This window comes from Rhinatrema bivittatum, chromosome 2 (genome assembly GCF_901001135.1).
Source record: "Rhinatrema bivittatum chromosome 2, aRhiBiv1.1, whole genome shotgun sequence".
NCBI classification, from domain to species: Eukaryota; Metazoa; Chordata; class Amphibia; order Gymnophiona; family Rhinatrematidae; genus Rhinatrema; species Rhinatrema bivittatum.
Genome location: NC_042616.1, coordinates 119,584,383 through 119,597,200, shown reverse-complemented (window position 1 = coordinate 119,597,200; position 12,818 = coordinate 119,584,383). Strand labels below are relative to the sequence as shown.

General features: G+C 44.1%; 1 protein-coding gene across 8 annotated transcripts in view; it reads left to right on the top strand.

Moving 5' to 3' along the window:
- The window catches only part of CREM (cAMP responsive element modulator), a 284,166-nt gene that overhangs the window by 90,545 nt on the left and 180,803 nt on the right, over nt 1-12,818 (top strand). For 6 of the 8 annotated variants that reach the window (XM_029588562.1, XM_029588564.1, XM_029588565.1 and 3 more), the window contains one exon: nt 4,252-4,398. In XM_029588562.1, coding sequence (XP_029444422.1) covers nt 4,252-4,398 — 147 coding nt within the window. Of the gene's footprint in view, nt 1-4,251; nt 4,399-12,818 lie in introns of those variants that run through there. The other 2 variants (XM_029588569.1, XM_029588567.1) reach the window with 1 other exon arrangement.

Below are 12,818 nucleotides of genomic sequence, written 5' to 3'. Positions count from 1 at the left end.
AGCAGGGAAAATCACCCGGTTTAGATGGATTCACAGCTAAATTTTATCAGACATTCTCTACATTGCTTTCACCAATCTTGGCAAGAATGCTTAATTCTCTTAGAGAAGAGGGTGCCATCTCCTCATCCTCCAACCAGGCAGGAATTACCATTCTAGCTAAGCCAGGAGAAGACCCCTCTTGCTGTGGATCTTATTGTCCAATTTCCCTCATAAATATAGATTTACAATTATTAGCAAAAATTTATCGGATAGATTAAAAGGCATTATTGGTCAAATTATTCATCCGGATCAATTGGGGTTCATATCTGGGAGAATGGCATCAGATAATGTTCAGAAAACAGTAGACTATATGGTGGGCTTGATGTGGCAATGTCCCCTTTCTGCTTTTGACAGTAGATGCAAAAAAAAGTGTTCGATTTAGTCCACTGGCCCTTTTTATTCCATCTATTGGATAAGATGAAATGTGGCACATTTTTTTATTAAATGGATTCGCAAATTGTATGATTTGCATCAAGGTAAATGGGGGTTATTCTAATGCCTTTAGTGTAGCACGTGGGACCTAGACAGGTAAGCCCGTTGTCCCCTCTACTCTTTGCTTTATTTTTAGAGCCATTTGCCATTCTGATTTGTGGCAACTCCTGGGTAAGGGGGATAGAAGTAAGGGATTTCACGACTAAATTATCCCTTTTTGCGGATGACATTCTTTTTACTGTAAACAGATCCAGAGAAATCTTTCCCTGCAACTATATCTGAAATCTCTAGGTTTAGCGAGGTTTCAGGCTTCAGAATAAACTGGGATAAATCAGAGATAGTGACTATCACAGTTCCGTTGAACCAGGTATAGCATCTGCGAATGGCCTTTCCCTTCAAATGGGCCCCTGAAAAGATCAAATACTTGGGGATATGTATAGGGAACTCACAAGACCTTTTTACACTGAATTACCCCACACTTATTGGTAGGATTTATAAAGAAATGGAGGAATGAAGCAGATACCATATATTCTGGTTAGGCAGAATAGCGGTAGTGAAGATGAACATTCTCCCCGAATTGGCTATTTACTGCAAATAATAGCTACTATGGTTCCCACTAAATTTATAGTGCGATGGCAAAGGCGTCGTCTTAACATTATTTGGCAAGGGAAGACCCCCAGAGTAGCAAGAAGAGTATTATATTTAACCAAAACTCAGGAGGATTGGGAGTACCTAACCTGATTTGGTATAGTGTAGCATCACACCTAGACTATTATAGACTGGCACAGAACACATAATCCCAAACCGTGGGTACTTTTAGAGCAGGCAAGGTTAGGAGTGATGCCATTACAGGCATTAATTTGGCAACCGAAAAGGTTATGGTGTACTATACATGCAATTCCTGATACTCTAGCAACTACACTACGTATATGGGATCAATGGAGAACTAGGCTGACGGGGAGAGGAATTATTATAGGTGTACAGCTCTTTTTCATAATACCTTATTCCCCCCTCCCCCATGTTACCGCTCTCCGCATTTCAAAACTGGAAGTCTAAGGGTATCACAAGGGTAGAACATGTATGGAGCATAACTGGAATGTTAGACTTTACTACTTTACAATCGAAATTTGTAAAGAGCTTTTTCAATTTTTGCAATTAAAACATTTCTTGTCTGATATCCGGATTGTGCAGGATCTGGGTATCTTTTTTTGAGAACCTATGTAGAGGTGCAGATAACATGATAAAAGCGATCTCAAAATTATATGCTTTTATGAATACTGATCCTCCAACGAAACCCCCTGGGAGCAAGATCTAGGGGTAGAGATTTCGGATGAAGGTTGGAAAGAACTATAGCGAAAAATGGGGAAGGGACTAATTTCAACCTCTTATAGAAAACGGATACAAACTGCTATTTAGATGGTATTACACTCCAGAAAGGTTACATAAGATTTTTCCGGTAATATCAGATAAATGTTGGAAAGGATGCTGTAGCACAGATTGTTTCATCCACTTGTGGTGGGAGTGTACCAGGGTCCAAGCTTTCTGGACACAAGTTTTTCAGTGAATTAATGGCATACTTCACACTTACACTACATTCACACCAGTCCAAGCTCTCTCAAATAATCTTGGGGAACTGGAAGATAAAAATCATAAGAAACTAATTAAATTCATATTCACGGCTGCATAGTATGTGCTAGCTAAAAATTAGAGGACCCCCAGGTATTCTACAGTTAAGATTTTCATGGACAAGTATCCTTGATTTACCGCTTAGGGAAAATTACAGCCTTTCAAAAGGGAACGATGACCCTCCTTTAAACACATTTGGCAACCATATGAGACTTGTAACCAATCGCCATAATCATACTCCTGTTACAAGCTTAGAAGTAATGAAAATATTTTATTCAAGATATAAGTAGGCCACAGGCAAGGCACAGGGCATGTACCTAATATATGTGATGATCACCTTCTGACTCAATGCATATTTATAGGTATCATATCGGTGGGAGGGTAAAATTTATGAAAACGTGAAGGTCTATGTTGTGATTCTGATACATGATTCTATTGTTTGCTACTTGCAACCGATGTTATTCCAGTTGTAAATATATCATTGTATTATGATTTATGAAAATTGTCACATGTTGCTTATGATCTTCAATAAATATTTAAATAGAAAAAAAAAGAAGAAATAAAAATAATTTAGGAGTGTGATGCATTTGTACTGATGAATTAATAACTTACAGGTCGATTCAGTAACGTGCGGTTAAAGATTTCCCGTCTGTAACGTGCTGGGAGCGCACAATACAGACGAGTAAGGCGATCCAGCGATACAGTCTCCAGTTTCACGCGTCCTTAGCGCTTCGTAAAATAGACACATAACCCTTTCCGCATGCAGCATGTATATGATGTGTAAATGAACGAATTAGCTGTATAATGAAGGAATTAGCTATTCCCCTCCGATACTGTAACGGGCGCTGATATTATCTCCTTAGTAACCCGCTGTTTTGCCGCGGCCTTAATGTGTTAGTTTACCGCCTCCCCCTAGTAGGTGTTAGGACTGTGAGTCTAGTAACAAATCCATCGACACCGCTTAAGATACTCAAAAACAATAAAACACAATAAAAAAAAAAGCGATACAGAGATGATCGAGAAAATGTAATGCTGTGGGGGACACAAAACCTGTCAGAAAAAAAAATAAAAATTTTTAAATACCTGTCGGAGGGCCGTGTGGGTCCCGGCGGGCGGCGGGATCCGGGGGGCGGGTGGTCACGTGTTAAATCTAGGCCGCGGGTGGGTGCCTGTTCCAGGCGGCGGGGGCGGGTGGATGCGCATTAGTTTCAGGCGGCGGGAGCCGGGGGGCGGGTGGTCGCGTGTTAAATCTAGGCCGGGTCGCACAGACGCGCATTCATCCAGGGTCCGCACAGACGCGCATTCATCCACTGCCGGTGGGGGCTGCCAGAGGCAGCCCCCACCGGCAGTGAATGAATGCGCGTCTGTGCGACCCCTGCGATTCGGCGCTCAAGGCGTGACGTCATGACGCCCGACGTCACGGCATGTGACTGCCTTGAGCACCGAATCGCAGGGGTCGCACAGGCGCGCATTCATTCATCCAGGCGGAGGAGCCGGCGGCTTTTCGCCGCCGGCTCCTCCGCCTGGATGAATGCGCATCTGTGCGACCCGGCCTAGATTTAACACGCGACCACCCGCCCCCCGGCTCCCACCGCCGGCCGTCTGAAACTAACGCGTGTCCACCTGCCCCCGCTGCCTGGAACAGGCGCCCACCTGCCCGCGGCCTAGATTTAACACGCGACCACCCGCCCCCCGGATCCCGCCGGCCGCCTGGACCCACGCAGCCCTCCGACAGGTATTTAAAAATTTTGTTTTTTACACTTCCTGGTGCCTGTCATTTCAAATGTCATTTGAAATGACATTTGAAATGACAGGTACCAGCGCATCCAGGCTACTGTATAGGCGCTGTATTAAGCGCCTATACAGTAAAATGGGTTGCACGGGCATAACCCTTCCCTAACGCTTCACAGCCGCGGCATGCATTTGCATGCAATTAGAAGAGAGTATCAGGCGCTAGGTCAAGAGAACTGTGCGTGCGGGGAGGAAGGGTGCGCCTGACACTGCCGCACTGTTTCTACCGCGGCCTTACAGTATCGAGCCGATAATGAGGTTTACTGGTATATCTGTTTTTCTGTGTAGCTAACATTTCTGAAATGTGCATCTATTATGTTAGGATTTCTATATTTTTTATTGATTTTGTTATCTTAATTGCAGGTTTCGGTAGCTGGGACCACGGCAGGAGTAGGATCTCCAGCTATGACTGTAGTGCAATTACCTTCTGGTCAAACTGTACAGGTCCAGGGAGTGATCCAGCCAACTCAGCCATCTGTTATTCAGTCTCCACAAATCCAGACTGTACAGGTTAGCTTTCATTTCTTGCACCTTTTCTTACTTATTTTGTTTTCCTATTACATTACCAGCATTAGAGGGTCTTTTCCCATAATGGAAAATGTATAGTTGAGAAGTTAAAGTATGTTCATTTATATTTTTATCTCTGTAAAAATGATGATTGAGAGAGAACACTTTCATTATAAATCTTACCTTACAGATGTGTTCTTACACTGAACTTGATAATTATGCTCAGGTAAAAGTAGGAAAATTAAGCGCACAAAATGATGAGGGAACGTTTGGTATGAAATTTATAATTTGTGAATAATCACGTTACAGTGTGATAAACTTTTACTCAGTACTAAGCAAAAATCTGGTGCTCTCTATATTTATATAGGAATAACCTTAATGGCAGATAAAGACTAAAAAAGCCCATCCAGCTTGCCCAGCAAGGTGTTTGGGGTTGTAACTGCTGCTCCATACAGGTTACCCCCTTGTCGTCCTTTTTAAGATTATAATTGATGAGGCCGTGCAGGTTACACCCACTGCAAGTTAATCCCATGTAAAAATGTTACCACAGGTTACTTCAGTACTTCATTTCCTTCCTCTTGCCATTAGAGATCTGCTGTGTTTATCCCATACCTTTGAAATTCCATAACTAATTTTGAATTCACCACCTCTGTCAGGAGGTCATTCCAGGCATCCACCACACTTTCCATGAAAAAGTATTTCTTCATGTTTTTCCTGTGTCTACTTGCCTTGAGCAGTTTTCTTTCCATTAGAAAAGATTTTTTTCTTGTATGGTTTTAATACCTTTCAGGTATTTAAATCTGTATGATATCTCCCCCTTTTTCTCCTCTTCTCTAGGGTATACCTATTTAGGTCCTTCAGTTTCAACTCATGGCTTTTCGTGCAGACCACACACCATTTTGGTTGCCTTTTTCTGGACCGCTTCTATCATATCTTTTTTGCGATACGGCCTCCAGAACTGCACAATACTTCAGGTGAGGCCTCACCAGTGACCTGTACAGGGCATTATCTCCTCCTTTTTCCTGCTGGATATGCCTTTCTCTATGCAGTCTAGCATCCCTCTGGTCCTAGTCACAACCTTGTAGCACTGTTTTGCTATCTTCAGATCATCAGACACTTATCAATCTGTGGTCTCTATCCTGGTCCATATACATCAATCTCTCACCCCCTCCCCAATCTCATACATCTCCTTTGAATTTCGCTGCCCCCCTCCCCCAAATGCATGTGTCTACACTTTTTAGCATTGAATCTTAACTAAACTATGGAAAAGAAGCCAAGCCCCCCTTGCTCATATGATGATGTAAATTCAAAAAACAAAAAAGAGCAGGTCTATGTATTATTTTTAAACTTGTTTATTAAGCAGTTCAAAATGGTGTACAAGAGCATAAGACTAATAGAACATTTCAGAATGTATATCACAAAAATCCAGTTTATTTAGACAAAGCAAAATGTGTTTAATTTTTCTCTCCACTCCTTCCCTCTCTTCCCTTTATCCACATCCCGTTCTTCAACCTTAATAGACAAACCTAATAAAACACAAACTCTGTGTACATTGGTTTCTTATGCACACTCAGCCTTGATCTAAGGCACATACCCTCAAGCAACCAAAACGGAAGGAAGACTGACTCACTCTGGTAAAAAGATGCTGGTTAGCTGTCAAATTTGCAAACAATAGTCCTAACTTTTAAGAGCACCGAATCTAATCATAATATCTGATAAAGTGCTTTGTATGCATATATTTTTATGACATTTTTCTTGCAGGTAGATACTGTCCCAACTTGTTCATATGTTACTGCTGCTCTGTGACTCTCTCCTTAGTTGCTTTTAGTTTACCAAGATCAGCTTATACATTGTGCCATGAGGTGACTACACACAGCTTCTGATGAAAACTATCATCTTCCCTGATTTTCTGCCGTCTTCCTCACACACCCCAACCAATTTTTGTCTCTTTTTTTTTTTTTTTTTTTAAATATTTTTTGAGCTTTATTTTTTTCGGTGTTCCTGCTTGCTGATGTGTCCATTGCCAGGCAATACAGCTATATTTTTAAACTTTTTGGACTGTCTTCTATCAAGAGGTAAATCCCTTCATTTTATTTCACCTTATTAATTCTTCTCATAATTTCACAAAGCAGGCCAGCATCTATCCCAAGTGCAAACAGATATCCATTACTGACCCTTGCACAGTTTACTGCAGCTATTTGGGACGAGGCCACAACTCAGGCTGTACCAATGTTTATCCAAAGATGTTGCCTTTTGCTGTTAGTGCTCACAGAGCCATGCATCTGTATCAATCTGAAGTAGCCATGTTTGGAGGAGGGCTCTTCCTCCCAGGCATAGACAGTGCTACATTGTTCCCCAGAAGTCTAGTCTGGGAACTTTGACAGTGACCTTCAGAGAGCCAAGGAAGATGTCTATTCCCATATAAGGCCAATCCCAATGCTGTCGCTCTTTAAGGTGAATTTGGACTGGAGGATAGCCTGAGTATTCACCTGAAACAGTTGTATTGAGGTCCCAGTGTTAGGCATCCTGGCTTACCTTGAGATGGAAATCTTCCTTTTGTTGCCTCTCCTTCAGTGCCAACACAAGTCCAGTACCATCTGCTCTGAATTAGTCAGTCAGTCTGATTCAAAACGGAAGCCTCTCCTGTCTCTCATTCTATCTAAGACCTGAAGTCCAAAGAGTTTTGTTTTATGCCACAGATCTTTTACTCAGGGTCCATGCATTCTCAGGCTACCATTGAACCTATGATCTTTGAATCGTTGTATTGAGAAGTCTTTGTTTCTGAATACCTGTCAGAGGGCTTAGACACTAATCCATGCCTCATTTTCACCATACATGAGTTTCAGACTCTGAACCTCATTTGGAAAGAAACCTTTTTAGAATGCTGTGATTCAATCCTGCATAGCTTACTACCAGATCTACTGTACATGATGAAATAGTTGCACAGTCCTGAAAGAGGCCCAGGAATTCACAAGTATCTCTCGCAAGAGAAACCGGAAGCTTTCCTTTGCCCACTGGAAACAGGAGTGTGAAATGCATCTAGTCCATATGGCCTAAATTCTCTTAAAATGGCATGAAAAGTGTTTGCTGTTGCTTTTGATTCCCACATGATCTCCTGAATGTAGACCACAGACTTCCATGAGGATGAGCAAGAAGGGCTCACAGACATGCCTTGCACTTTTGAAAATCTCTTCTGAGATAAAGCCAAGGCAGCCATTATGAAAGACCATCATTCTGTGCTTTCAACACTATCCACCCCCATCTCTGAACAACCCTCCACATCTTGGAGGTTCACAGCAGGTTGCGTAGGAAACCATTTTTTCCTCAAAAGGAACACTTTCCAGGACCTATTTGCACCAGGCAACAGGTCTCAAAACTTTGCCATTGTGACCAACGAAGCTTCAAATCCCAATTTTTTTCACTTGTCCACTCTTATTCTTTTATGCTTAAACAAAGCATTTTTAAAAGCCACTTACCTCGATAAAAGGGCCTTTCGAAAATTGTCTTAATCTATGTGACTAAAAGTATGCCCAGCATGTATACTTTTACCTATATTGTGCAGAGACATTCTTGGGATCCGGGTCAGGTTGGGTAATAATATGCATAGTTTTGCATTTTAAAAGTAAGTATTTTGTATGGGAAAAGTAACCTCAGAGAGAGCAGGCATCAATTTGTTCAACTCCTTTTTCCCAGAACAATTTTCAATGGAAAAACATGCTTATATTTTCCCTGAAAATGTGTACAAAGTACAGGTAAAAGTACCCACGAAATTTGCAATTATACAGGAAAATTGCCCCCCAAAAGCACAATTGAAAAACAAAGTCATTGTTCTAGAAACATAAAATATGATGGCAGATAAAGATCATATGGCCCATCCAGTCTGCCCATTCACACTTCTTGGTTATCTTAAGAACATAAGAAAATGCCATACTGGGTCAGACCAGTTCCTTCCTTATCCTTGGAGTTCCTCTGTGCTTATCCCTTGTTTTCTTGAACTCAAATGCTGTCCCCATTTCCACAGGGATGTTGTTTCATTCATTTATTTATTTAATGAGTTTAAAAGAGATTAAAGAGATTTTCAAAAGTGCAAGGCATGTCTGTGAGCCCTTCTTGCTCATCCTCATGGAAGTCTGTGGTCTACATTCAGGAGATCATGTGGGAATCAAAAGCAACAGCAAGCACTTTTCATGCCATTTTAAGAGAATTTAGGCCATATGGAAACGTCAAAATAACGCCATCAGAATGTTATCAACCCTCTCTATAAAGAAATATTTTCTTAGACTACTCCTGATTTTCTCTTTTCATCCTCTTTTCCTTTCCATTGAAAGAGTCCTGCTTCATGTGTCTGTCCATATATGCTTTCTGATGACCATTGACCATTTAGTAGTTACCATCTGGACTGGCTGTATTTGGTTTATATCACTTTGAAGGTGCAGTTGCCAGAATTGTACAAAATACTCGAAATGAGGTACCACTGGACTTGCACATTACGGGGCCTATACTTAACCGTCAGTTGTGCGCACATTTTATTTATGCACAAACTCTACTGCCAATGTAGCAAGGAGTTTTGTGCACACTACGTGTTTAAGTTAATACCCTCGTATGGAAATTTCGTAGAGTTTAGCCAGAAGGACTCAGGACCAGTGGGTTATATGCTCTTCTGCTAGCAGTTAGAGACTGAATCAGATGGAGTGGAGGAGTAGCCTAGTGGTTAGAGCAGTGGACAACGAACCAGGAGACCAGGGTTCAACTCCTTGGGACCTTGGGCAAGTCACTTTATCCTCCATTGCCTCAGGTACAAACTTAGATTGTAAGCCCTCTGGGGATAGGGAAATAACGTACAGTACCTGAATGTAATCCACTTTGAAGCGCTGAAAAAAGTGGAAAAGCAGAATATAAATCTAAATAAATACATTTCAAAGCTGGCATCACCCTAGATATACCCCTACAGTGAGCTCAGCTCTTCAGTATCTCTCTATCTCCTAGCAGATGCAGACACTATCCCACGCACTAGAATAGTGTTAAGAATTACAGCAAAGAAGAAAAATTTTTTACCTTAAAGAAGATCGAGCCCCGCTCTCCTGCGGTGACACCTAAGGGTCACTCCCCCAGGAGTGACCCTTAGGAGAAGGTCCCTGGGTCCATGTTAACCCCAGGAGGAGTCGGAGTAGGGGCCCCTGAGGTGCCCTCTTGTGGAGATGCCATTTAGGAGTTGCACATAGATCTGGGGTGCTATCGTATGTAGTAGTTCCGGACCCATCCTCCGACAGTGAGGGACTAGGCTTTGGTCCCCCCTGGGCTTCTTCGCAATGACGATACAGGCAGGACTCCAGTTCAGGGTGTGCGGCTCTGATGTGGCAGGCTGGCAAAGAGAGTGCCTTCTGGGCTTCTTAAGACGCCGGTGTCATTGCCTCTATGTCTAGGCGCACAGGTAATGTGCTTCAATGTGCACGTAGTTATGCGCGTGAACAGAATGCACGATTGTAGCTGTAAGTGCGGCTGTGGGTGTAGTTATGCGCGCGGTGTGCGTGTCTATATTGGATGTGCACAAGTTGGGCGTATCGGCCATCCGGCCTGCCCCGCGCATACCGCCAGTCAAGAAGGGTAGATGGTGCAGACGATCCCCACGCGCAAGATGGCGCCCCAGAGGGTCTCCACATGTCTGGACCCCTGCACCGGATTGGGGCCTAACCCAACCATTGCTGCTCAACCCGACCAGTGCTCCCTTTTTACCTCGCCAGAAGAAGAAAACTGAATCGGTATGGCAATCCGAGCCCCGGAGACCTGAATTTAAAGTTTTCTGCTTACCTGGTCTCGGAGCTTACCAATCGCGTGCCGGGATGGTCTCCAACTGTGTGGGGAGAGGGCTTTACCTTCACCGCCGTACTCTGTTGTGCACCCACTGCCTTTGAGCCACTCTGGATATCGAAAATCAACTCAGGAACTCCTGAGGTGATTTTCGATATCCCTCAGAGGTGTGCCTTGGACTGGAAGCCAGTTCCCGGCATGGACTTAGCCCTCAGAGTGGCTCAAAGGCAGTGGGTGCACAACAGAGTATGGTGGTGAAGGTAAAGCCCTCTCCCCCCACAGTTGGAGACCATCCCGGCACGCGATTGGTAAGCTCCGAGACCAGGTAAGCAGAAAACTTTAAATTCAGGTCTCCGGGGCTCGGATTGCCATACCGATTCAGTTTTCTTCTTCTGGCGAGGTAAAAAGGGAGCACTGGTCGGGTTGAGCAGCAATGGTTGGGTTAGGCCCCAATCCGGTGCAGGGGTCCAGACATGTGGAGACCCTCTGGGGCGCCATCTTGCGCGTGGGGATCGTCTGCACCATCTACCCTTCTTGACTGGCGGTATGCGCGGGGCAGGCTGGATGGCCGATACGCCCAACTTGTGCACATCCAATATAGACACGCACACCGCGCGCATAACTACACCCACAGCCGCACTTACAGCTACAATCGTGCATTCTGTTCACGCGCATAACTACGTGCACATTGAAGCACATTACCTGTGCGCCTAGACATAGAGGCAATGACACCGGCGTCTTAAGAAGCCCAGAAGGCACTCTCTTTGCCAGCCTGCCACATCAGAGCCGCACACCCTGAACTGGAGTCCTGCCTGTGTCGTCATTGTGAAGAAGCCCAGGGGGGACCAAAGCCTAGTCCCTCACTGTCGGAGGATGGGTCCGGAACTACTACATACGATAGCACCCCAGATCTATGTGCAACTCCTAAATGGCATCTCCACAAGAGGGCACCTCAGGGGCCCCTACTCCGACTCCCCCTGGGGTTAACATGGACCCAGGGACCTTCTCCTGCCTAGAATGTTTCCAGGGGCTGCAAGCCTTCATTCAGGCACAATCAACCCCGGCTGCGACTTGGGTTCAACCCCTGCCGGAAGCACAGGATCCTCCCGGCTCTGTTTGGATGCCTCGAGACGCCTCGCCTAACCAAGAATTTCCCGGATGGGGTCCCGGATACCTCAAATGATGATGGGAGCTCTCTGGAAGAAGGAGAAATCCCTCCAGACCTGGAACCATACAGAACCATGCTTCGCTTCTTCCACAAGGATGAATTACCAGCCTTTGTTTCCCAGACTCTGAAGACTCTGGGTATTCCAGGCACGGACCCCATGGCGGAACCAAAGAAGAACCCCCATCTTGGTGTCCCTTCGTAAAACCTCATGCTACTTCCCAATGATGGAAGCCATCCAGGAACGGATTAACCTGGAGTAGGATGCCCCGGAGGCCAGCTTTAAAGGAGGTTGGGCCTTGGAAGCCTTGTACCCTCTGGAACCAGCGACCAAGGAACGCCTGCGTTTTCCGAAAGTGGACGCCATGGTCTGTGCTGTCTCAAAGCGAACAACCATTCCCAATGAGGGAGGGGCTGCATTGAAGGATACTCAGGATAGACTATTAGAATCCATCCTTAAGCAGGCCTTTGATGCAACAGCAATGACACTGCAGATTGCTTCCTGCTGCGCACTGGTGGCATGTTCCTGTTTGCTCCTCTCGAGAGAGGCAGACAATGCAGGAACATATACTGGTGAAACGATTGAACCTGCAGCAGCCTTCCTGACGGACGCAACCTCAGATCTGGTGCGTACCTCAGTCAGAGGAGTAGCCTCGGTAGTGGCGGCCAGAAGACAGTTATGGTTGCGGAATTGGTCTGCTGATGTGACCTCTAAAGCAAATCTCACAAGGATGCCCTTTAAAGGATCTCTCTTATTCGGAAGCAAACTGGAGAAGTTAGCCAGCAAGTGGGGCAAAACTCCAGTGCCTTGGCTACTGGAGGACAGGAGCATTTATTTATTTATTTTTATTTAAAATATTCATATACTGTTTTACCAACACAAGGCTGACAAAGCGGTTTACAATAACAAAAATCAGATATAAGGTAATATAAAATAAATAAAAATAAAAAAAAACATAGGTAGGAAAAAATTACAATCAATTCATGATCAATATAAAATAACAAGTAAAAATATATCATAAAATAGATAAAATATTATAAATAATTACCATTATTTTAAACAAAAACTAGAACAGATAGAAAACAAGATATACAATCCTGACAGTCAAAATGGTAAGGAATCTCCTTACAATACAACAGAAACATTCAGAAAGTAAATTGAATTCATAATTAATTAATTAAAGATCCCAGTGCCCCTCCCCCAGAAGAACTAGGGACAGAGGCTCTCAACGATTTCGCCCCTACATTAACTTGCAGTTTCAGGCACCTCGTCCCTCAGGAAGGTCTCAGCCCTTTCGGAACTGAAAAATCGAGAGGAACAGGCCCAGGGCAGGCTCCAGCCATACTCCCCAATGAGAATGGGATGCCCCATCCACAGGAAGAGGAAATAGGGGGTCACCTTTCCCTCTTCTATCAATGATGGGTCGAGATCACATCTGACAAATGGGTA